General features: G+C 38.0%; 2 protein-coding genes across 4 annotated transcripts in view; one reads left to right on the forward strand and one right to left on the reverse strand.

Moving 5' to 3' along the window:
• Positions 1 to 495: 495 nt before the first annotated feature.
• On the reverse strand, positions 496 to 25662 carry LOC137274070 (putative uncharacterized protein DDB_G0290521). 3 transcript variants are annotated; one of them, XM_067807057.1, is made up of 5 exons: positions 25646 to 25662; positions 3069 to 4130; positions 2494 to 2595; positions 1774 to 1856; positions 496 to 1237 (listed from the first exon to the last, which is right to left on the reverse strand). In XM_067807057.1, exons 2-5 carry the CDS (start codon positions 4027 to 4029, stop codon positions 1004 to 1006), a joined length of 1380 nt encoding a protein of 459 aa, XP_067663158.1. In that variant the 5' UTR covers positions 4030 to 4130; positions 25646 to 25662; the 3' UTR covers positions 496 to 1003. The 3 variants fall into 3 exon arrangements, with proteins under 3 accessions (XP_067663158.1, XP_067663157.1, XP_067663156.1); XM_067807056.1 differs by lacking the exons at positions 2494 to 2595; positions 25646 to 25662 and adding exons at positions 2360 to 2455; positions 8892 to 9046; XM_067807055.1 differs by lacking the exon at positions 25646 to 25662 and adding an exon at positions 8892 to 9046.
• LOC137271933 (uncharacterized) overlaps positions 22080 to 26472 on the forward strand; it is a 60876-nt gene continuing 56483 nt past the window's right edge. Inside the window, exon 1 of the mRNA XM_067804315.1 lies at positions 22080 to 22157. Within this exon, the coding sequence (XP_067660416.1) occupies positions 22126 to 22157 (32 nt within the window). The 5' untranslated portion in view covers positions 22080 to 22125. The remainder of the gene's footprint in view (positions 22158 to 26472) is intronic.

A 26472-nucleotide genomic window follows, 5' to 3' on the forward strand; every position in this document is an offset into this window, starting at 1 on the left:
CGCTATATGGCTGGAACAATATTTAAAGTAGTCGTATTTTTTGGTTGTTGACACACTTACAATGCACAACTAGAAGTGTTTCATTTTCATGTTACAGCTAATCCTTTTTCATACTTTCTTTTACATTTTCAGAACAGTTTTAATTTGTAATATAAGCTATACTGCTTCTAAAACGAAATAGTATTGGGCATTCAAGACCATTAAAGTCTATTCCTCCAGCATAACAATTACAATATGCTGGTTAGCCGAGTGGTTAAAAGGTTCCGTCGCCACGCCGAACACTGGTTCGATTCCCTGCATGGATACAAAGTGCGTTTCAGGTGTCATTGAATATTGCTGAAAGTGGCGTAAAATTATTCTCACATCAACCTATTAGCATCACTCTGTACCTCTGTGTAATTCTGTAACCTTCTCTTTTGTTCGAAAGTATTCAACCGTTGAATACAGTTGTAGGCTTATGCGAGGTAACACAGGACTTTGTAATAAAACATAAAATTCAAGAAAAAATAATGTTTATTTAACAGCATTTTAACAGAAAATACAGCTTCAGTACCGGGTTGAAAAATGAATGGACTTCTGCATCCCATGCTTGTCGTGTGAGGCGACTTATGGGTTCGGGTGGTCAGGCTCGCTGACTTGGTTGACACCTGTCATTGTATCCCAATTGCTACATTGATAGTCATGCTATTCCATGACTGATGCCAGTGGTGCCCATCACTGGCTGATATGGTCCAGGTCTGATTATTCGTATAGCCGGAATATTGTTGAGTGTGGCGTTAAACAACAAACAAATCATATAGTCCTGGTATATTGTCTCACAATAGGCAAGATGGTAAACAGAAAAGAATTTCTACTGCATCACGCACCGGGTCATTTACCTTTGTCGTCATCTTACCCAGACGGCTTGGGGCAAAACTATTTATCACAGAAATTCATGTTTGCGAAGGTCAAACTATGTACAAAACACAAAATAACAACTTGCAGGAAATTGAAGACGTGTTTCTTATGTTTCTAAAGCCTCAAACTCGGCAAGTGAGATTAAAATTTCCGCGTTTTCTTTTTTAACTTTTTCAAGTTCACTGCGAAGAAGCGAGTTTTCTTTCTCCAAGAATGCCGCTCTCATGGCTATCTGGTTCTCCTTGATGCGCCTGGCGTCCCGGGACCGCTTAGCTGCCACATTGTTCTTCTTCCTCCGACACCAGTACTTGTCATCCTTACTGTCATCAGGGACAAAAATCTGGAAAGATGAAAAACTAACACTCACGCTCAGTGCCGTCAAAGCAGAAACGTGGCTGCCATGTGTTAAAAATGTCCGGTCGTCACGCCGAAGATCCTATTCAATTTCCCACTTGGGTATAATGCTTGAAGCTCGTTTCTGGTGTGCCCCACCGTGATACTACTTGAATACTGCTAAAGGTGGAATAAAACTTATCTCTCATTTATTTACTCTAAGCACAGAACACAAAACTATGGTCGTGCAATAAAAAATGAACCACTTGCTTCAAACAAACGTAAGCGCGGGAAAATAACCAATCTCATACCAAGGTAAACAAAATTGCAATGTCAAATGACTCGAAAATGTAGTGAAATTAATACGTTAAATATCAGTTATGTCATCTAAGCAAGTGCAAAGGTTCTGCGACTAGTGTAGCAAGAAAACACGTTTGAGGTGCTTTAACTTTTTTGAAGGCTTTGGTATGAAACGCCAACCTCGGTCCATGGTTACCCTCAGACCACGCAGACACTGATTGTCAAAATGCAAAGTGGATATACCTTTCTTGATTTCTTAAACATCGGCTGGGGTTTCAGCTCGTCTTCTGAAAATGTTCGCTCTCGGGGATCGAAGTTTTCTAAGCCTGAAACAATTTAAACCAAAACTTTAACGTAGGAGAATAATCGGTTTCGATCATCGGAGAAAACAGATCGCGTTCATGGCAAGACGCAAAATAACGTCGATTGGTAATTGAATGTTCACTGAAAATTAGCAATGATAACAAGTGTTGAAGAAACCAAAAAGGTTGGGTATACCCAACTGCGATTTGCAGTTATAAATAACTATTTAAATCCTAACATCTTGCATGAGACATTGATCTGTAAACAAAACAGAGTGGACAAACTGTGCTTTTAACACAAATTTAATATGGATTTGGAAAGGATTTTGTCGCTATATTATGGTCTAAACGATTACCTTAGAATCATTTACATTAAATATTTGGAACGTTTTTTGCTTCTGGAACAATAGAATATATTATAAGGAGCGAGTTGATGAGAGGAAACTATCACCATGTATTATGACATTAAACCACATGATTCGGAAGACATAAGTTCAAACAGAAGAAATCCTCGATGTCTATTTTACCTTCAAAATCAACAAGACGGACTCCACGTTGAGTCACAGAAAGGTCAATAGATTCATCTGGGCATCCTACAGGACTGTAGGATGTTGTGAAGGTCACTACAAAGTAGGAAAACACTGGTCAGAAATATACACACCTGGTATGCTCACCAAAGCCAGTTCAGAAGGTGAAAGGTCAAAGTCTACTTTAGGCTGAACCTCAAGGACCTTCGATTCACCAAGGTTACTTTTAGTAAGAGCTGAAAAGGATACAATGATATTTGATGTTTTGCTTTCAGAATCAAAATACAATTCTTACATCAGATCTTGACCTACCGCATTCTAACATCTACTTAGTACAACCGTTTTACTGATGATCTAATTACAACCGTTTTACTGATGATCTAATTACAACAGATACATTTTGATATGATCGGAGGGCAATGATTGACTGCGTTGAATGAACGAAAATACCAGGCAAGTTTTCGCTCATATCTGAAGGTGTTAATATACCTTCCACAAGAGCAATTGCCCCCAAATGTCACTCTAATTAACCATCATTGTTTCGGAAACATTGGAATAAACTGCATGTAGAGTCACAAATGCTTAGTTTTGTATGAAAGTATCACATGTTCTTAGAACTTCAAACAATTCTTTGAGTGTTCGGAAGGTTCTGATCGCACGAAATGGCCTTGTCCATGCTGTGGTCATATCTTTAACCATATATATATACCTGCTACTGATGCTGCTGACAGTTTGTCGCATTGCGACGCATCGAGTTGTGACTGAAGAGATGGCAACTGCTCGGGAAACGTGGTTGGACTGGACGTAGTTACCCGTGTGATTTGATCGGGAAACGTGTCTGGTGGTGATGGAGAGACTTGTTGGTCGTAATTTGGACACTTGTCTATTGGCAAGGGAATTGTTTGTTGGCTGCTACAAGGAAGTGGCTCTGGTGTCACTGAAGTGACTTGTGTGATGTGACTGGAATACTTGTCAGCTGGCGACGGAATGAGTTGTGGACCTCTACTTGAAAACGTGTCTGGTGCCTCCGAAGTATCTTGTCTTATGTGAGTGGAATATTTGCCAGTTGGTGACTCAGTGAATTGTGGGCTGTTCGTTGGAAACGTGTCGGTTGTTGGAATGTCTTCTTCACTGCCAAAGGAAAACGTGGTTTGAGGCGATTGTGTGCCAAGTGTGATTTGATTGGGATACTTGTCAGTTGGCGACGGACTGCGTTGTGGGCTGATACTTGGAAACGAGTCTGCTGGCGAGGAAATCACTTGGCTGCTACAGGGAAATGTGCTTGGAGGCAATGGAGTTGCACGAATAAACTGCTTAGGAAATTTGTCTGTTGGAGCCTGTTGTCCGTTATTTGGAAGCGTGTCTGTTTGCGAGGACACTATTTGTAGACTGCTACAGCAAAACATGTGTCGTGGCACTGAAGTGACTTGTGGGTCGGAAGTCGGAAACAGGTGTGTAGGTGAATCAATGGCATGTTGCTTCTGACGAGAAAGTGGAGGTGAGTCGATGGTTCGTGGACTCTGACTTGGAACTGGAAGTGTGTCGATGAATTTGGGACTGTGATCACTACTGCTGAGCTGTGGGTTTGTGGAATGTGACTTGTTGAGATTTCGAGCGTTTTGATGATCTTTCGGAAAGCCATTTTCTGTCAAGAAGTCCACCAGATCCATGTACTCCACGCTGAAATCTGCATTGTTGTATGTCCCGTCCCACAAGTCAGGTCCAAGAAAGGCTGATCCATATTTTTCAGTTTCCTTCCTCTTGTCAAATTCTGAAATAGTAACATGCAGTGTTTATCCAATCTGAACTAAAAATGAAAACAATCAGTGTAACTAACACATTCGTGTCATATTCGGACTACACATCTATTTCAATTTACATTTTCATTTAATGTCTTCTGTAGGCTAAAAGAAACACACACTTCAACCTGTCTTTATTCGCCATCCGTACAACGTATATTGTAAGGTAGATTATTCTTTTTTAGGTAGATTATATTGTAAGGTAAATTATAGCTTTATCATAGAAACATTTATTCATATTTACATTTTCATTTCAAGTCTATTGTTGCCTTTCATGTGAAGTTTGTTGTGGGCTAACAGAAACATTTAGACATGTCTCTATCCGCCATACATACAACGTACATGTATATTATAAAGCCGTTCATGTCAAGTCAAAATATTACAATATTTTATATTTACATGTACACAATTCGCGTATCCAGACACTTCTACACAAACAATTTTTATACATTTATTTTGTGATTGTATCGAGCTGAAACACGTTAGAAATTATTTACACCCGTATGGCGCATGTTCAATGTAAATTTGCAGATTATGCAAATTGTCTACCCAAACCTCTCCCAACGCCAAAACAGTTTAGAATCATTTGCTGAATATATACATGTTAGGCTCATCTTCATCCATAAATGTTCACATTCACTCCACTCCATCACAAAATGATGTACACCCAGTTCCAAATGCCCCAAGGCACGATACATTGTGCTCACGTATTACCTGTATTGGTTCATTGCGACAGTAGCTATGCAACACTTGTTCGGGACAACTGCTTCAGACAAGGTGCCGTTCTAACACGCAAGCCCCTCGGGGAAATGTATTTATTTTTAACACAAATGTGTTTGTGGCGGGAGCTGCTATTCACGAACGCTTGTTATGTCTCATTTCCAGTGATCCGTTCGTTTACTTGTCGAGAGTAATTTGCTCCTAACGCCCAATCAATGTTGACGCTTTATATTCACAGTCGCCATCACATTATGGTCGTTTGCAAGTAAAATGAATAAACACTGAAATTATTTAGTAGATGATTGTCAAATTCTGGGTGAGAAGCGATTCGTGGGACCTTAATTTCTATGATTTTATTTTTAAATGTAATCTAGAATTGTTTAAAATCTGTAGATTTGGATAGGTGCATTGATGGGTTTCTTTTCTATTGCCTATGTCTTTAGTAATTGTGGCATCATTTCCCGATAACGTCATATTATTTATTATGTACATAAAGTTAACAAATGCATGTCTATTTTCTTTACATAACTTGTAATTGAGGAACTTTACAAGCTCTCCAAGCAGCCTATCTTAACATTTCACTACCTCGCTCTCTTACTCGCCCACTCTCTTACTCACGCTGTCTTTGAAATTACCAACGCTTATCCCTAGGTTCCTCTGGTATATAACATGGAGACTACCATACAAGGATGTCTAGACACCATGTCCCAGAGTCATAGAAACCACGTGTGTATTTTCTAACAGAACATCGCAAAACAGCACATGTTTTTCGAGCGCCACCTTGTGACAGGATTGCAGAAGCCATTACTTTGGTATAAGCATTCAGATGTCACAGACTGGTTGTTAACATATTTTTATTATTATTTCAGAATTTAGTCTTTTCGGTAGAATTTCTGTTCTCCCCCGACGTGATCCCGCTGAAATATTGCAAAAAGCGAAAAAACATACTCAATCAATCACATATCGGTAGGCATCTTCTCAACGAGGATAAATTTTGTTTTCTCAAAATTAGAAGCCCATTTCAAATTTAATCCATAACTCATCGCACAAGCCATCGTGTCGAGCCTGTAATTGTAGCGTAATGTTCATTGTGCTACAATGAAAATGTCTTAAATTTCCTTGCTTCTTGTTTCGGAGAGTTGATAAAAAGTAAATATTAGCTGACAAAACTTCAACCAACCAGAGACCATTGAAGCTCCTCCCTTCAGTCTGAGTGACGAATGGCAACCTAACGAGTCATGACTCGTCACGCACTGCACCATGTCAAAAGTGACATTGCACCTGGTAATATTGTTTACTTAATACCCATTGAGATTGCATGACGCTATCGTTTCTTTAAGGTGAACATTTGCTCCATTTGGGCATACACACGTGTGTAGCTAGCGTTCAGTGATAGTTAACAGTTAGGTTAAAGATATTTAGTGCCCAAATTATCGGGTGAAAGAAAGTATTTGCTTGAAAAAAGCATTTGACAAAAAATACAAAATGTATTTTCTTTTAATTATAATAACGACAAGTAAAAATCCATGTTATCTGCCTAAATAAATGGAATCAGTTTCATGTTACTGTCAGTTCTTGCTGTCATCGAACATTGGTGGAGGGTTTCTTTTGCCGAGTATTTTTTACTGTTACCATCCCATTGGAATTCCAAATATCGTATACGCAATACTACGAGACAGTTGGATTTTTATATAACAACAATTTGTAGATATACACGATTCATCTCAAAACCAAATTATTTAAAGTTACTGATAAATCTTATTTTCATTATACAGATGAGCTTTGCGCTTAGTCAAAGCAATCAGTATCAGTAAAATTTAGAATATTATTCTCTAATATATTTTGACACTAAACACAACGATGCATTGTTTGAGGTTCCACTAATGTCTTATCATTAACCAGTTATCTATGATATGACGCCTGAGATTAGATATATACAAACAGGATTTATACATATCTTGAAACATGATTGGCGGCCATCTTTATAATTTAACTTAACTTCTCATCAATACACGTCGCTGCTCGTACTGAAAATATCAGATGGGGAGAAAACATTTAAAACAATTTAAAGGTGTCATGGTTTACAACATCGCCGAAGTACACCTGCATGTAGCTCTATATTAATCGAATGTATATATTTATTACATACCTTATCTGTGAACACATTTACCTTGATTAATATCTGTTCTTTAAACCTTTTTGTTCATTTTCAAAACGAAATAATATCAGATACGCACGGATGTGTTTATAGTGTCGTAGAAATAGATCGTCAAGGAACGCCAAGGCACTTTGAACTGCAATTTGAAGTGATATTCCTGCACCAGTCCAGGAGTAGGACTATACTCCGACTGTATTCCTCAAATAAAGACGTTGACATCCATAAATTCTCGCCGACGGGTGGGACAGCCACATTCGTGTTAAGTCAACAGTTAGGTTAAGCATATTTAGCGGATGACTTGTCAGTTAGAAGACACTATATGTTACTGAAAAAGTTTGCTGACCATCAAAAGTCTACGTGGCAGAAAATAGTTTCGGAAACACTGCAAAATCGAACTGTAAACCAGTATAAACAATATCGAATGAATTCCTTGTTTCCTTTGACATTTCCTGTCATTAAACATGGACGAGTGGTTTCTTTTGGGTATTGCATATTGTTACAACCCCTATTAAATAGAAATAAATTCTTGAAAGCCTTGAAGGTTTGCCTGTATGTAATACTACGACACATCCTTATATAAACGGGTGAATTATAGCTTTGATTTCCATAACAGGTAAGAGTCTTTTTAAGACCATGTTATCGTGCTTTGAAAACTCCGACACGGGTCAGGTGAAGATTGTATAGGTCATGTTGCCGGGAATGTTCCATACAACTGACGTTTTTAAATGGATAGTTGAGTGATATGATCTCACACATAAATGAGTAAACCTTCAAGATTCGACACGAATATGCGTTACCATCTCTTTAAATCAGATATAAATGTTTGTTTCGAAATGTTTGATTGCAATTAAATAGCACGTACATTTTAGTGAGTACGTTAATACAGTACCCCCTCTATTTATGTAAAAGTTAGTTAAAATTCATTGTGTGAATTTGTTTACAGTTGCAGAAACACTTGCCCTATCATTCAAATATACTGCGTTTGATTTCGTTGAAGATAGGCTGCATTGGGCACAAGTATAAAGTATACACAGGGTTGATTCAGATCCGTCTCTTCGCCATGATATCAAGACAGTGTGAGGTAAGGTATTACGCTAGCTCCGGCCCATTTCCAAGCATGTTGTTGTTCAATCAGTTCTTGCGAAAATTCAAGGCTTCAGTAAAGTTGAAAAACGTTTTAAATGGCAGGTGGAGGCGTAATTTGATGCATCAGTGATAGGCGTGTTATCTGAAATATTTTCCTATTCCGACTTGCACAATATGTCACCACGTTTGCTCAGCTGAGCGGTTGAGGAGTTGCACCGGTTGAACGGAATACCCTCACCTATTCGCAAATATCTGTTATCATAATTCATAAACGATACGACATAGTCAGGACTATTCATATGATTATGAAGAGATTTTAGATTTATATTTAAAAATATTTAAAGCATTCATTAATTCATTTAATCAATATTACAAAAAGAACGCATCGCATATATGCATACGGTATGGATTTTAATTAACTTAAATATCAGACCAACGATGTGAAAGATTTTAGAATCGGTCATGTAGAATATTTCACAGTAATCGTAACGACTCTGCTATCATGCTGTTTTCTGTTGTGAGCATTTAAAGAAGGAATGATTTGTTGGGTAATTATTATTGCCAAATGCATATTATAAATTCTGTACATACTGTATTGTCACAAGTTGTCGGTTGTTGAAATGTGTATAAAGTATGCTTCCATGCTAATAATATAGTCGAAATCATCTTTGGTTAAATTGTTTTGTGACTTCATGAATTTAATTTATATGATCTTCATATGCCACAGACTGGTCATTCCAAATAGTTAGTGTGTATGTTAAACGCCTACCTGAAACAGTTTGTGGAGTTGCATAACATGCCGAGTACGTCCTTCCGCTGTGATAACAGCGATCGGAATGAAGAGAAACTGGATTTGAGGGAGCTTCCATCCCACAAAAGGCTTACATGCCAGACACGGGCGCAGAAATGTTTGTAGGGAGAATTCTATATTTCTGTCAAACTCCGGTATTTATACCAATACAGCTAATTATATTCATATGACTTGTACAATCTTCAATTTATAGGTCATTTGATGGGCAAAATGAAAAAGCGACATTGCTGACTGAGCACTATTTCATTGGCTTATATGAAAGGCCATGTTCCTTTTATGGTTAGTATATTTAGCATAACGTGCAGTCCATACTTACTATCATTTCACTGAAATGTCTACCCGCTCAAACTATTGTGAGGCTTCGTCTACCTAACCAGCCAGCCATGCGTCGAAACACGAAGTCGTTTTTTGAACATCTTGCTTGCAGGACATGTGGAGCTCTTCCACAAATAAGGACAATGACAACCCAAGATTTAAATGTAACTCGTAAAATTTCATCCATCATAAAATCATAACAATATGTTTCTACGCAATTAGCTTCCAACAAAAAAGGGTTAGTACTAACTTTACCTAACCGTTCTTCAACACCACCTGCGATGCAACCTAACACAGTTCCATATTTTTTCCACACCTTTCTCACTGGCACCTGGTTAGACGATGTGGTGAGACTCAATAAAATGATTATGTGGTTGGGGGAATTTGATAGTGAGAATGGCCCTGGCCTGGAGGCTTGCGGTGTGCACTACGTTTAACAAACACCTTGTATCATCACTGATCTTCACTCGTTCATCCATATAATGTTCATGACGATAGAGTCTTTAATTCCATACAAAGAAGACTATGGTGGGTAGAGGATTAATGACAATGAGTGTGCCGATGGTGGTGGTAGGCTTATTGCGGAAGTGATCAATACGACTGCGTTAGTGACTCTTTGAAAGCATGAGTGTGAGTACTTGGAATGTTCTTATTATCTCTCCATAAACAACAACGGTATAGAGCAAAACAAAGTGCAAATAAAAAGGATATGTCCATCTCAATGGTTGTGTAGATTTCTGTTTTGATTTCGTGGCTTTGAATACAGTTGATATACATTTTGCCATTTCTTTCAGCTTTCTAGTTGTTATGAGATATATAAATGAACGCGGATTAACTTTTTACAGTATTTTGATTGGTTGGATATTGTGCCAGCCAGATTAAGGCCTTGCAGCAGCTAACGCCACGGTGGCTCGTCAAAACGTGTACGCGTGGCCGACTGAATATGATTAAAAGTTGTTTCAAGAAATGCTGTTTCTATTCTGGTATGAATGTATTTAAGTGTGTACATGTGTAGGTGTGTATAAGCTTATGTACGGATAAAACCTCGAACAAATTGAATGTGAAAACGAAACGAATATATGTGCACATGGGATCACGTGTTAGTGCTTTAACTCGGAGTCTGTGTGGATGTGAGTCTGTGTTGCTATATGTGACTTGACCCGTGAAGGTCCCGGGGTAAAATATGCCTTCAGCAAACCATGCTTGCCATAAAAGGCTACTATTCTTGTCGCCAGAGGCGACTAACGGGATCTGGTGGTCAGGCTCGCTAACTTGGTTGACACATGTCATCGGTTCCCAAGTGCGCAGATCGATGTTGATCACTGGATTGTCTGGTCCAGACTCGATTATTTACAGCTGGAACATTGCTGAGTGCGGCGTAAAACTAAACTCATTCACTCACTATTATGTGACTTAAACAAATCTGTTTAATGAGGAGCCATATCTAAACATCGATTATTACGTATTATTCAAATGCTCCGCCTTAATGCTTAAATGAACTTGTGCGTATATAAAAAAACTGAGTGTAGCCATGGATTCTGATAGAAATAAAAGAAGTTCCCGATGTGAGTTTTGACCTAGGTGTTAGACCGTTCCAATACGAGCCGATTCTACATCACGCACGAGAAACTAGTGAAGATGAAAAGAAGTATCCATCGAAACGGAGACACAACTTTATTCAGTTGAATTCATCTATTCGGTATTTCGGTTATGTGGCCCAAAGGACAATTGAATGCGATGCTCTTCATAATAAGGAAAGCACATTTTTCATGAAAGTTTCCATAGAAGTTATGGTTTGGGCATTTTTGTATTGAGAACAGATAGACTTTCGTAACGGATACTTAGTAAATATTTTGTTGGGAGATCCGCATACCTTTCATATACAAATAATACACGGTAAACAACTTTGAGAACTCCTAAATTACATACATACATACATACATACATAAACGGATGCAATTCAATACGTAATTTAAGAAGGCACGAATCAAGGTCGTATCATTCCGATCTGTCAAGTCAAGTAATTCTTTTAAAATGTGCAAAGTGAGTCATGACAGACCTGAGAATGTGTATCACGGACTCTTTGGGTAAAAGTACTGACATTTGTATGTTTCCAGCATCTTGCGCTATCCGAACATGAAATACCAGTTGTGAAAAGTAAGTGACGGACATCTGAAACCCATATATGTTTTCCATTTTCATAATTTATTTTAGGAATAAATAACACTGGTGACTTTAAAAACAAACTTTTATAACGCGTATTTTAGTAAAATATGCACCGGGTGACTACCACACTCTCTCAGTATTGCCTAATGCGATCCATACTTGTCAACAGTAAGAAATAATTTGTAGTATATATTTATAATACCCAGTCCCCCACATTTCTGAATCGTATAGTAATACACGTATGAGTTACCATAAAAACAAGCAACTGTAAAGGAAATATGCTTATTTCGTACGAAATAATCTTTACATGGAGAAAATTACTTTACTATCCCTGAAGGAGATAGTTTGACCACTCAGTGATGATAACAACAGAACACCAAGATAGCTATAGTGGATTAATGTTTAAACATCTTGAGCTCTTGATGTCAAAATCGACTCAGGAACACAAACTGGTAAGTTCGTCACATAAACAACTGATGAATAATCGGTTTTATCGGTTCAGTTGTATTGATAATGTGCCAGATCATTTTAGATGTTTTCTTTAGATATTCTTAGATATATTTCTTGGGTGTGACTGTGGGGAGTGCATCCCGTGCCAAATGGTCTTGAAAGTGAGCTTCGGCAATATGGCGGACTGTAGGCACATTCGACGTCACGTGTGGAAAGGTCACGCGAGTTCCAGCGGAATATGAATAGTGGTCAAATCTCAGATAACAGAAACTGTTTTCGCGAATAAAACATAAATATACATATTTTTTACTTAACATTTGTGTATATGCGTGATGACTTGATGTTTCACACAGCAAATTAACATACTTCTATATCATTTACTGCAAGACAAATGTGAAGATCGACAAACTGGATCGACATTTCCACTGGCGATGCTCAGAAGCATTTATCAGTGCTGTGTGAAGTAGAAAAGTTGTTTTGTCCGAGAAATCAACGCCCATCCCATCTGTGCACTGTGTTGCAGGCCGAGCATATTTCTTTGGCGTTCTCTTTTCTTCACTAGCCTTGGGGCGCTGCGATTGTACTCATCACATGTAATTTAGACGATAAACATACCCATGTTAGTTTTCTACGAAAGCCCAGAGGTGTCAAAATATTTGTATTTGTTTTGTTGTTTTGTTTTTTGTTTCTTTGGGTTTTTTTTTTTTTGGTTTTTTTTGTTTTTTTTATGTTTTTGTTTTTGGGGTTTTTTATTTTCCGTTTTAAAATTAGTAATAACATCTTTTACTTGTAAAAACCACTTTTGAAACTGGTAATTATCTCTTTTGAAAATAGTAATTACCATATTTTTCTGGTAATTACCTCATCTGAAACTGATAATTGCCTCTCCTGTGGTAAATGTCACTTTTGAAATTGGTAATTACTTCATTTTTCTGTGAAATACCACTCTTGAAAATGGTAATTACCACATTTTACTAGTAAATATCGCTTTTGAAATGAAAACTAAATTAGAACTTTACATTTTAGAACTTTCAAGTAATGCCGTTTTATCTTTGATTGCCATAGAATATTACACTGCAACATCCTCCACGGCCGAGTAGCAAGTAGTTATCATTCAAAACTGCGTTCCACGGGAGATATTGCTTGTATGAGATCACACGTTGTGTCTTAGAAGATATAATGTTGACAGTAGATTTCATACAATGCCCTGATGCCAATGGATGACTCAATGCTATGACATCAAAAACCAAATAACATCACAATGCTATGATATCGCCATGCTGCAAGTCAAATGGCAGTACCATGTTGAGGTATGCACATTTTTCATTGAAAACTAGTAAAGAGTGATTTTTCATGATAAATTGAATCTCACCCTAATAATGTCTTCTGATGTCAATCATATCATCGTATAGGCATTGAGCCTATCAAACGTGCAAGGCAGGCTTGTGGGATGTCACGCCAGATTCTCTCAAGTTCTGTTGCAAGGTCAAGGACGTTACCTGGCGGATAAGGAGGACAGCGTAGACGTCGATCCATCTCGTCCCAAACATGCTCTATCGGGAAGAAATCCGGTGAATTTGCAGACCAAGGCAGTAAGTCAACGTTGTGGTGTTATAAGAAATCCATAGCAACCCTTACCGTATGAGTGCGGGCATTGTCCTTTTGGAATGTTAGCCCAGGTCATGCAGAAAAGGAATTGCCACAGGTTGAAGAATCTGATCCCTGTAGCCCACACCAGTTAAGTTGCCCTGAATAATCAAAATCTGAAAAAAGAACTCTTGTACTGTCATGTTGTCCTTAGCTGTATCCATGAGCATATAAAAAAGGGGTAAGTCGGAGCTTAATCATTAGTCAATCACTAAGTGAACATTCACAAAATAAACTCAAACTAAAAGATTTGCCTCACACATTCCTTTACCAATAATAAAAAAAGCTGTAAGCCCTGGCCTTTTTTAATATCGAAGCTGAAATGTTAAATGTGTATCTAGATATTCTGAAATAACAAAATCCACAAATAGCTATAGAAACTATATGAAAACTAAAATGCAATAATTAACGTTGTTTGCTGAAAATGTGAAAAATTAATTCTGTAGGTAAATCAAAAGTTCTAATATTATGAATATTTAAATGATTATGAATAACAATAAGTAAATTTTCAAAATTCTTATGCATTTGTTTCAAAAGTGGTATGTACCAGTTTCAAAAGAGGTAATTACCAGCCTCAAAAGTGGTATTCACACACACACACACACACACACACACACACACACCAAAAGAAAAACACGGTTACTGCCAATTTTATAACAGAAAATTCAAAACACGATATTGACCCCTTTGGGCTTTCGTAGTTTTCACCAGCAAGGCCGCCCGAGTGTGACTGGCTTCCAAGACCGTCGTGTTTTTGTCTTGCTTGTGTAAACGCCGCCGACCCGAGGCAGAATTACTACTGTGTGGAGTCAGACAATATTTGTTTCTATTGTGTGGGGCGAGCAAATGGATTCTTTTTTTAGTGAGCTCCTGCAGTCCTTGTTTTTTGTTGACTTCCAAAGTGGTTGGTGTGTTTGTTAATACCCGGCCCTCCTAAGAGGCCGTTTTGTCGGCTGATCGGGACTGGTGTTGGTGCAAAAACGTTATCATGCAAGTGATAACATTTGATTCATGCAGGAATGTATTTGGGCCAGTCTTTAAAAAAAACTATCGTCTACATCTAAATAGACGGTGCGTACATCTACATAGATGATGCATATATTTTGGCACATGATATTACAATGTACTTGGGTTGAGGAATCATTTCTATCGAATTTTCCACTTTGGCCACCATATTTTTTCTAGAAATCGACAATCAAATATTTACAAACCGCCGCCATATACTGCTGGGTGTGGTGTTAAATGACAGTCACTTAATCTGTGTCTGAAAATAGAGATCGTCCCCTTTTCACTTTCAACCTTGATATGTCTTTAACAGAGGTGCAATCGGATAATTCAGTAAGACTACCCTTAATTAAGGTGTCTCTCATTTAAAATATATTTTGAGTTTACCAAAAGTTTACCAAGGTTTAGTTTGATGATAAGAAATGATTTAGTTGAGTAAAGTCAGACGAAAGCAACCGTAATAAGACCGCCAGAAATCGTAACCGTATACATGGGACCACCGTGTCACTCATTACTTAAATAAAACACAATATATTTTCAAACTATCCTACTAAGATGACAACCTGATTATACAATCATACATTCATAGAGATGCAGAAATGACTGTTTCTTCCATAGGTTTCTACAGTATATGACGACCAGTTGGGAAAGCTAAATAGCGCTGTGCCTAGCCCACGGTAGATAACCTTCCAAGAGTGAGTGAGTTTTGTTTTACGCAGCACTCAGCAATATTCCAGCTATATGGCAGAGGTCTGTAAATTAAGACCAGACAATCCAGTGATCTACAGCATGAGCATCGATCTGCACAGTTCAGAACCGATGACATGCGTCGACCTAGTCAGCGAGTTTGACCACCCGATCCCGTTAACCGCCTCTTACCACAAGCATAGGTTACTAAAGGCCAATGTTCTAACCCGGTCCATCACGGGTCTACGCTTCCGAGACGAACGGTAGATATGAGTTCGAGAAAGGTATTGAAGAGAGGACCACTGGGTTGGAGATGTTGGGGAAGCAGTTCTTTCACATATATGTATTTGTGACTGATACAGGTGAAAACCTTTGATTGGAAGAGTGTAAGTTACGTATTGGAGTTTTTGTCAACAGCTTGAAATTTCGGGTATTTTCTCGGAGTTTTTTTTCTCATTTTCTCACTTGAATTTTCAAGCATTTACTCGTTGCTTTGAGGTTTTGAAAGAAAGTTGAACAAGACAACGCTCGGATCAACTATATAGTTACTAACTGAAGCATCGAAAGAGTAATTTATGCAGCGAGTAAATACTCGTAAGTTCAATCAAATATATGAAATTTCAAGGTTTTGGTAGAAACGTGAAGTAACGAAAAATAATCGAAGCAACGAGAATCGAAGTAACAATATTTGAAACGATGATAAAATACTCCCAGGCACCGAAAAAATAATCGAATCAACGAGAAATGTCGCCCAAAAATAGTTTGTGCGGTAAAAGTGGCAGCATTGGGCGTTCTTAAAAGCAGCTTACTTACCAAGGAGTGGTAGGCTAATTGCAAGTATCAGTTATACCTCCATAGCCATCTATACAGCATGTAGTCAGTCTCGACTTCTGGTTCACCGCCGAAACAAGGGCATTTGTGTACTGCAGTACATTCAGCTCTCTGTGAAAAGACCGCCTGTCATATGATCTGATAGTTTAGCCAGCAGCTTGCAAGCAAGAAATGGTCGGAAATTTGACCACCTTTTCCTGGCTGAGATTTTAGACCTGCATCTGAAATTATCAACGGCCGATCATGATATTACTGTCTGTTGTCATACCAGGAAACAACAGTGCTGATGCTGCTGCAAAGGCTTATCTTGAACGATCAGTAATACCCACCAAGAGCTCATAAACTGATTTGCAAGTCTATTGATCAATGTTGGCAGTTGAACTGGGAAACCAGCCATGAACAAGGTATATGTTACTAAACCAACTATAAAGTGTAATATTGTCAGTGCAGACTATCGAAGAAGTTGTTATAAGACGATGTCGCATCGGACATGTGCATTTTACACATTCTTTCCTACTAAAGGGTGTGTATTACTTGTCAATGCCAATATACCATAAAACATATTCTTTTCGTTTGCGTTGATGCTTTAATACATGAAATATATTTTCATTTAAAAGAGATTTACACAGAAGATTCTAGCCATAAGATGTTAGCATTTTTAAGGGTATAGTTATGTATGAAAACACAATTTTTATCTAACATGATATTTGACTGATATTTTATATTGTCCCTCAGATTCCGTGTCCGTTTTAGTACTGTGCGTTAAATATGCGCATCTATGAATTCATAACGACTATCTCAGTGAATAGCTGGAAACTAGCTGAAGTGGCATAAAGCAACATTCATTCAGTCAGTCAGTTGCAGGATGTTCAGAACATACTTATATAATGCGGGTTAGATACAAACTCCAAAATGCACGTTTAAAGGACAGACTTCGTGTAGAATACAAATATCAGAGCGTAACGGTGGCAGTCGGGTCAACGCCAATATTACGTAGAGGGTCACCGTCTTTTTTCATTCATTTGGTGGCGTTGATTGTACGAAACAAGAAATTACACACACACGAAGAATCATGTCAGACAACAGATGTCAACGTCCACGCAGTTCATTCAATCGTATGTGTACATAAAACAACATTAACCACATCAACAGAGTTCTATTACGACATACGTCTGTCGTTTTCAGGTCGACGAATCGACCAGATCGTGAACTGTGAGAAATCGTTTCAGACATGCTGGTTTGAGCTCAAGGAGGATCATCACACTTTCTCTGTTAACAGATCGTCATCGGAGAGGAACATCATGGATTAGGGAGGTCTGCCACATAATTGCAAGATGGACTTGGTGGCTATTTTGGGAACGGCAACGATTGCTACATCCGGCAAGAACTGAACCCAGTCGTTCCCGATTATGACAACCATACACTTGCCAGCAGACCCGTGTTTATGGACGACAAAGCTTGGCCGCACCGTTCCCATGAAGCAACAGCGTTTATCCAGAACAACGCCATTACCACGTTTCCATGGCCAGCAATGAACCCCGACCTCAATCCAATAGATCTTACTTGGGACTATCTTGCGCGACGTATGGGACAGTGTGACCCAGTGAGGCAGATTTGAGACCTTGCCCTAACTCAACCATTCTCGATCGAAAAATAAAACAACTAACAGTAGAGAGTAACATTCAGATACTATCATATGGAAGAAGTCTTTGCCTACAGGTCGCGACCTCTTTCGTTTTTTTTATTTTACGTTGTGTTATTACGCATGTTTCTCACAACTAACACGTGCATAGATAGTTAAGATACCGGATGCCGCTCTCGCTCTCACCTTTGTGTGCCAACTCTCTTCCTTCAGTGGTTCCTCTATTCAGGATCTCTTTCGAGTTCAGGGCCTTTGGTGCCAGATCTCTTCATTACTCTGTGTGTTCGTTTATGCTCCTAACTCCTACAACTCACGTGTCCTGGAGTTTTTTCACCAGCTCTATCCCACTGAAAACTCTACTCCAAGCCAATGGCAGGAAAACGTCCAAACATAAAAAACCCAAAGGAGTTATCTACAGTTGTGACTGTGACAAGGCCTGTGTTGGTGAAACTTCCCGCCCGATAAAACCTCAGAATTAAGGAACACCAGGCATCAACCAAGAAATCAGACCGAAAATCAGCTATCTCTGAACATAATAATCAACTGTCCTGGTCACAACATTGAATGGGACTAAGTGGAAATATATAAAAAACCAAACCTCCAAGACTTTACCAAAAGAAAACTGACAAAAGCAGTACAAACCCGCCGACATAAGCCTTCAATCAACAGAGACCAAGGATACTTTATTCGCTCCCTCCTACAATCAACTGATGAAAACAACAGAACAGGGCACTCCAGCCATCACAGCCAGTTAATCACATCTGCTATTATACCTTGCCCTCGCCCCACGTGCTGTTTATACCCTGGCTTCCTTCTATTATCATTGTATTACTGTCCAAGTTCCTTAGCTTGTTCACGAAAAATGTGCAAGGTCTGATTCTCAACCGGAGTTTTCGCATTCTTCACAAGAGGATCATCCGGCAAATATTCTGTCTTGAAGAGCATCCACTTTGATCAAACCGCTACCCCTTTTTATTTGATGAATACATAAAACAAAAAGTTAAGCGCCCCTGGTAATTTTCACGATCGTTAATATTTCTTATGATGTCAGTGCATTATCCTATCCACAGTGCTTAATGAACGACCTCTGGAAACAACAGAGCGACACATTAGATTTCAGTGAGAATTGAATGCAATAACAGACTTTATACACACAATGCACTTTCCATACACAAAAGGTGACACACAATGGAGTACGGTCCCAAAGACCTTGAAATGTCACAAAAACAGTTTTTCCATTGAGAAATGTCACTTAATGCTTCAAGATACGTTTAGTGATGGTAAACGTTCAGCATTTAGTGTTACTGCCCTGTGCGCGAATAACTGCCTCAACCCTCCTTCTCATACCCCCAGTTATCGATGCATTCGCTACATTGACTAATGACATTGACCCATGGTACGTTTTTTGCATGAAGTGGGCGAGGTAGTTCATTTTTTAAGTTTATAAAATAAAGTAATTTCATCCGTAACGTATATTCATGATAACTGCATGCTGAATTGTGATATGTCACAAACTTTGTCAGAAACTGGCCACAGTGCGGCGAGGTTATGGACTTTTGGTTTTCCAAAATTGAATTGTGACTTGTTCATTATATCAAATGAGACTATTTTTAGCCGTTTTAAAATACCAATAAGTGAGTCGAGTTTTGCCCCTCTTTTAGCAGCACTCCAGCAATGTCACTGGGAGGGAAATTGTCTTCACCTATTGTACCTTAACGGACTGAAGGAACCCTCCAACTACACGGCTCATTGTGGAATGAAATGAACTTATCTGTTCCACAAGATATCATGAACCCACTTAATCTACTTCCATGCATCGATGGACCCTGGTATGGTGGTCTACCTTCAGTTGTTGGCGGTCTATAGCCCGTGTTTTATAGTGTTTTGGCTTCTTTAATTACAATGTTTTAGTTTTTCGTGCCAGTTTTATGTTTATATCTGTGATATTCTAGTATTTCTACTGTCCATCGTCGACAGGTTTTTATAATGTACATATATTCCATTTTAGTGTTGAATGTTCTCGTCACGATATGGCTGAAATATTTCCGATGTGACGTTAAATATTAACTCACTCACTCATTTGCATGCATCGCATAAGACAACTTTATCTCCTTTCGTGGATCTCGGGAGACATATGTCTGTCAATAAGATCTTCTGAGACTACTATTCGCATTTTGATATATCCCTTCATAGAACCAAGATAGATCGTATACTGTTCTAAAAGATCTAGTTCAAGCTTCTGAGGGTTACTGTTTTTTTTATAATTGTTTATGTATATGCTGTTGAAAAAAGAAGGGACCGATGCTTTCTGAATTCGCACTAAATCTCTATAGTATTGTCATTGGCGCAGTGTCACATACAACATCCGACATGAACACATTCAGAGACATGTCAAGCATTAACCTAAAATAAGTAACAAATTGTATAATCTGAAAAAGGGATCCGCATCGGACATCAGTTATGTCACTGGTGAATATGTCTACCCTGTAACATATTGAAAGCTTTGAGCTTGGATGGTAGGAACGTTTGCAAAAACATTCAGAGAAGCGCTAGGATAATTGAAAGTGAACAAGCTGTCCGCATTTTGAGGTAATTCAAAGGGGTAAAAACTATATTGCGCACATTTGACGCCGCCACCGACTGACAAGATCTTCGCAGGCAGACGAAATGTAATCTCCTCAATATCCTTTGAGCAAAGGCATGTGACGGCGGATCTCAACGGATGCCAAGATCTACTCAAACAACATCCCCAAATCACCCAATCAGCCTGCTGCAGTCACCATTGTGCGACATTCTGAACTGAAGTGAACTAGACTTTAGAAAGTACAAGACAGACAGACAGACAGACATCTTTATTCTGTAAACATGGCCCACATTGCAGAAGAGAACACCAATACATGTGTATATTTTGCTTCATGCTGGTGACAAGTGACTGTCATAAATTGTTGCCGTGGACAACTATCCAACCTGGAGCACAGTGTCTAGTGGTAATACAAGTTCAAAGTCAAACTAAAAGCGTCTGACAAGTATCATTTGGATCTAGGTTGTTGAATAACAACTGGAATTTATGCATTTCTAATTTTACGTAAGACGTTTTCATCCCTACTTGACAAGTCTTACAAAAGTTTCCCTACACGGGGTACCCGTATAAATATAGTGTAAACATTCATTTCTTGCATCTTTATAGCGTTCACATTTCATCAATAAGTGGTATTTACCTTCAACTGATGACATGCCTTTATCATGACAATATGAACAAAGTCGATAGGCTGTTATTATGCCTTCCAGTTTCGATTGCAAGTGTGAAATTATTACATCTGAACTGGCTTAAAACATTTTGTAATGCCATGGAATGTCTAGAGATAAAACATCTTTCAACATGCAGCATTGTCTTAAATTGACAGTATGTCTGACATTTGTTCAAAAGTGAAACAGTGTGGTGCCAATCTTGGTTCAAACAATCAAGCAATCTCTGCCTAAAGAGTGTGATAAACGTTTTTACATTTCCTATTTTCCTATATATTTGTGATAAACGTTTTTACTTGTCCTATTTATCCACAAAACACCAAAACCAAATTGAAATAAATATTTCTTATATGCGATGCCGATGTAGTTTTCCCTACGTCATCAAGTGTCATAAGCATACTATAGGCTTGATAAGGTATTCTGTTTTTATCCATCATAATCAAATTACACCAGTATTTAACTGGTTTGAACATGTAATTATACTGAAGAGGAACAATGCCACATTTACCCAAAGCCATAACATTACATGTATATTTGCTCAGCCTCAGTACTCTCTTGCATAACTGTGTTTGTACTTTTTCAAGAATTTGTGAATACTGGACACCCCATACCTCTACTCCATACGTATTTATAGGTAAAATCATTGTATCGAAAACTTTAAATACATCTATCCAGGAAACTAATCAATACAAGTAATAAAGTACAAGAAGGTAATTCAAATACACAAATACGATATTTTGACAGTCGTTTCTATATGCTACTTAAACCATAATTACTTCAACATTTTAAAAAACTATCCATTCAGTATATGTACGAAAGAAGAATCTTGGGGAATGAGTGAGTAAGGTTTTACGCTACTTTTAGCATCATTCCAGCATTATCGCGGTGTGGTACATCCAAAATTGTTTTCATATTTTACCCATGTGTTGAATCGACGCTTTAATCACCAGGCTACCCCACTGACACTAAATACTCGGACGTTTTCGGCATTTGAAAAGTATTTCTCATCTTTTTGTATTAGAAGCGGCATAACTCTTTTCGCCTCGGAAAGAAATATCTAGAAAACAGTGCCATTTGTTTAGTTGTGAAAATATCATGAGTATACGTTTGTTTCAGAAGCACTGAAGCTGTACGATGTTGTGTGATAACTGATCGATTCTCAGCCGAATAATCAACTGGAATACGGCGACGGAGAATCTGTTTATGAATCACCTACGCCAGGTGTTAACGAAAAGGTGAGCGTATCCTGCTCGTGGCACCCGTCATGAACACATGCAAAGGCTAGTCAGTTGTTAAATTTTGAATACGTTTTGTAAATATTTTAAACATGGCAGTATAAATTAGCAGCTGCAGTTGTTAGTGGCTGTACCCTTAATGGGGCTTGTGGTGACATAAAGTTATTGGCATATAGAGGGTACGCAAGTTTCAGAACTTCAAAGTCAATTTAATTCTACCAGATTTTAATCATAGAATATTTCTTATTTTTGACAATGGCTGAAACTCAGCAGAGCAGCCAGCGGCTGAAGGGATGGAGTAAATCCGGCTGGGGTCAATGCATTAAAATAGCTAGAATTGTAAGTCCCCATGGACCCTATTATGGTGATCAACCTTCAGTTGTTGGTGATACACGATACAGTGCTAGTTTTAAATTCCTATCTGTGGTACTCTAGTGTTTTTACTGTCTTTCAATGACAGGTTTTTACATTTTAATTTTATGTTAATATTGATATATGAGGACAAAACTTTATGGATGAGCAACTTCTTTAATTAGGTGGAGCGACGTTTCGATACAGCTTCGTGTATCGTTGTCAAGCACTTGCTTGGCAAGAAGCTGTATCGAAACGTCGCTCCACCTAATTAAAGAAGTTGTTCATCCATAAAGTTTTGTCCTTATCTGATCCAACAACTTCTAAACATGCCTCTCAAAGACAAAATATTGATATAAATTAAATTGTTCTCCTCACAACAAAGCTGAAATATTGACGATATGACACTAAATATTAACTCCGTGAGACCTGTTACACTTGTTATACGCTGACGGATGGCTGGTCATTAAAGGTATTTTTTTGTCCGTTTCTTTCTGTCTGAATAGGTGAGGGGTTTTAAGCTTTTCTTCTTACACCTAAATTGGAGAAAATTGGTCGAAATCAGTCATCTTCCTTCATCAGTTCGTCGCATGTTTCACTGCTTTGTGTCATACAGTCATCTGTCTTTGGTGTTGTATGTATATTTAAGTATGCTGAGTCAACACAAAAAACCCGTTTGGTCTGAGATATTAAAACGTACCCCCAACGATTTGTAAAATAAATTTTATTTTTCAAAGAAGAACAGTGGGTGGTAGTCCCGTTTGCGCACACTGATTGTCAGTTTTCACCTCATAAAACTCTCACAGTCATTTTTTCTACATTTTCACAAAAAGGGGTTGTTTCTGAGGATGGTCAAGGCTGACGTTCCATATTACATTGGTGAAAATCTGATAAAAAGAGACTGATAGAATATACCCCTATTTTCGTTTTTTTATGTTTAATACAGCGCTCCAAGCTATATGTTTTCGCCATCTAAAGCAAACGAAATCGGGACATATTATCTTATGTCATTTGTGTCGTATCTGTTGACAAGTCGACGAAGAATATAGGAAGGACTCCTAAATACATACAGTCACCTGTGGCGTTGATTAGATTGAAGTTTATAACGTAAAAGTTCAGGTTTTACCCTAAACGTGAGTTGTTATTTTGATGATGACAAGAACAGCTGTTATCTAAATATTAGGGGCAAAAATGTATGTATTTATCCATTTGTTTGTTTATCTATCTATTAATATAAGCGAATTAAGTCGCAGTGAATCTGTTGTAATTTTGACGTTGTTGGTGGAATCTATAACTCCCTCACAGTACTAAATCATCATAAAATTTTGATTGTGAATGTTATTATAAAACAAAGAACCGTTACAATTTTATGTAGCTGAACTGCCAGTTATTATTTACCTGTATTATGGAAACAGGAATATGTAAATATTTGTAGCGGTGTAATTATATAGTATATCCGCGATCAGAATCCATATTTCTGAATCTCATCAAGAAGCTATTTTACAAGTTATCGGTGACAGTCAAGAGTTATATTAATATGAGTCATATCATGCTTACAATTATGAAATGTCAAGCATTTTTCTAAGTGATTTTTCGAGAGGATGCACGCAAAGTGGTCCACTTTCGCCATACACATTTCTTACACGTGCAAAATTTCTTGCCCATATGCTTCGAGAAGGCACAAGGCACAAATTAGCTCGATACAAAATACCACTGGAGGCACTTTGAAGATGATACAATACTTGACTGATAGGTGTCATGCTTTCAGACAAGCCGAGAACATTCTGAAAAACGGGTTTCATTTTCTGGGCTATAAATAGAGAAAGACTAAAACATAATACACTACGAAGTGGGTCAAAACAACAGTCAAATGCACAGTACTATAAATCACCACACTTGTACCTTTGTGACTAATAGGGATTCAGTTTCAACATAATAAGGTTGAACTGACTATGAAAACAAACTAAAAACAACCGACAGTCAAATGACACTACAGTACTAAGTCCCTGTGAAACTTACACCTATCTCAAAAGTCTGAGGATCGTCCTCAAAAAAATTATTTTACCATCTCTAGATCACCTTGTTACAAATCCTAATCCTAAAATGAACGTTATTACAAATCTAGAAACGAAATGAATTAAAATCGTTTGGAAGGGAAAATCTGGTTAGATCAAACGCCCCACTATTATGTTGTTTCATAAACGATTGTATATGATAACTGGAATGTGGAAAATTCATACCCAAATACAAGTCTGAATATTTAAGAAATAACAGGAAACTAATCTGGGAAAGATGTTAATGAATTATGGCCTAAACTACAGCAAACAACAACCTGCACTGTGCTATCAACATTTGGACAAATTATTTACATCATTACCTGAACACAAACATATAATCCATTAATGATCTATATAAATGCAGTCTACACATTGAGAGTAATCACAGGGGAATATATCAGTTAAAATCACTTTTGCGGTAGACAAGCCGTTGCAAGTTATCAAATCATGTAGATATATATTTTTAAATTGTGCGTGGGTGTGTATTTACTCCGTACCACAACAGATTAACTTTAAACTTTAACTTTAAATATCGGCAAAATATTACACGATTTCAATAATATGTTCTTATAATTATGTACTCATGAATAAATGAAATAGTGACAAATATTACTTAGTGTTGAATGATAAAATGGATAGTGGACACAAACACAAATCAGGCATATACATTCCCACGATATTCTCCTCGGCGATAGTTATGGACACGGAATATTATCACATTCATACTATGATGAAATGAATACTGTGAAACCGGGGTTATATGTAAATAATTATCAAATCAAAAATTGAAGACATGACAGGTCAACATTGGTGTATCTCCTGATTGTGCTAGTTGTAATACAATGAAACATTGATTTAGTTTAGTTATACCACGAAAGCTGCCGTGATGCTTCTTTTATCCACGGCTGTCTGTGCCTGGTTCAACATGTCTTCAGTGTGAATACTACATCTATTTTTTATTCAAACATAACATATGAAATTGAGAAGAGAGGAATAGAGCGAAGGTTCAAGAAGGAACAGAGAGAAAGTATAGGAAAGTTAAGGAGAGATGGGGGCAGAGGTGGGGAGGGCACAGCTTACCTTCTTCTGTCAGTTACCGTTGTCTGTGCGGGGTCACCAGACAAAGATGAGATGAATCCTGTATCTGTAAGTTGCCCTTAGGCTAACGCTTACACTCTGACTATATACACTTCCGACAGTAATATATAAACCCATTTAAACTTAGAAGGAGATCGTGTCATATGGGAAATTCAGATCCTGGGGTAATCTAGATTTGCATCATTCGGAGCTTTAGAATTGCACGGAGAACATGGTAGTGGGGAAAATAATGTGGTTCAAGGACTGCACGACAGACAAGGTTGATCTGTGCCTGATTTACATACTGACGTGTTCTGGTGTATCTGTGGGTCATCTGAAAATGGTGAGATTAATCTTGTATCTGCGGGCTGCCCTGTCCCTGGTTCACCCATCTGGCATCACCCTGCCTTCGTCATTGTTAAACTTTCTTGCATGAAATGCTTGTCTTGCCAAGTGGCCGACATAGTGGTGTCATGCATCCCTTATCTTCGGGGTGTCTCGCTATGCCGTAAATGGGGTTTCTTTAACCTTTCTACACTAACTACTGGTGTCTCTACAGGTCCCCAGATAATTGTATAAAGGGTGTTTCATCTTTTGACTGTCTGGACCTGTTTCTGACAGCAAATATCTCGTACTCATGAAAGATTCTTAACTACAAGCCAGATATACCGTATTTTAAACTTCAAGTTGAAGGTTTCTTAAAGATCCACTTCAGGTGTTTTCCATTCTCTCTTCAAGTCAGACCATCTTTCCCTTTCACTTCAGAGCCATACACTGTCATTTCATAATTATCTGATTTCTTGGACAGTAATGGTCTCTTTAAATACATG

Source organism: Haliotis asinina, chromosome 2 (genome assembly GCF_037392515.1).
Source record: "Haliotis asinina isolate JCU_RB_2024 chromosome 2, JCU_Hal_asi_v2, whole genome shotgun sequence".
NCBI lineage: Eukaryota > Metazoa > Mollusca > Gastropoda > Lepetellida > Haliotidae > Haliotis > Haliotis asinina.

What these genes read in the sequence shown, in the direction of transcription:
- LOC137274070 (XM_067807055.1), bottom strand. Translation starts at nt 8,991, where the DNA reads ATGGAAGCTCCCTCAAATCCAGTTTCTCTTCATTCCGATCGCTGTTAT. An exon ending in AACTCCACAAACTGTTTCAG is followed by an intron (nt 4,131 to 8,891) that starts GTAGGCGTTTAA and finishes TTACTATTTCAG; the next exon opens with AATTTGACAAGAGGAAGGAA. An exon ending in GTCAGCAGCATCAGTAGCAG is followed by an intron (nt 2,596 to 3,068) that starts GTATATATATAT and finishes TATCCTTTTCAG; the next exon opens with CTCTTACTAAAAGTAACCTT.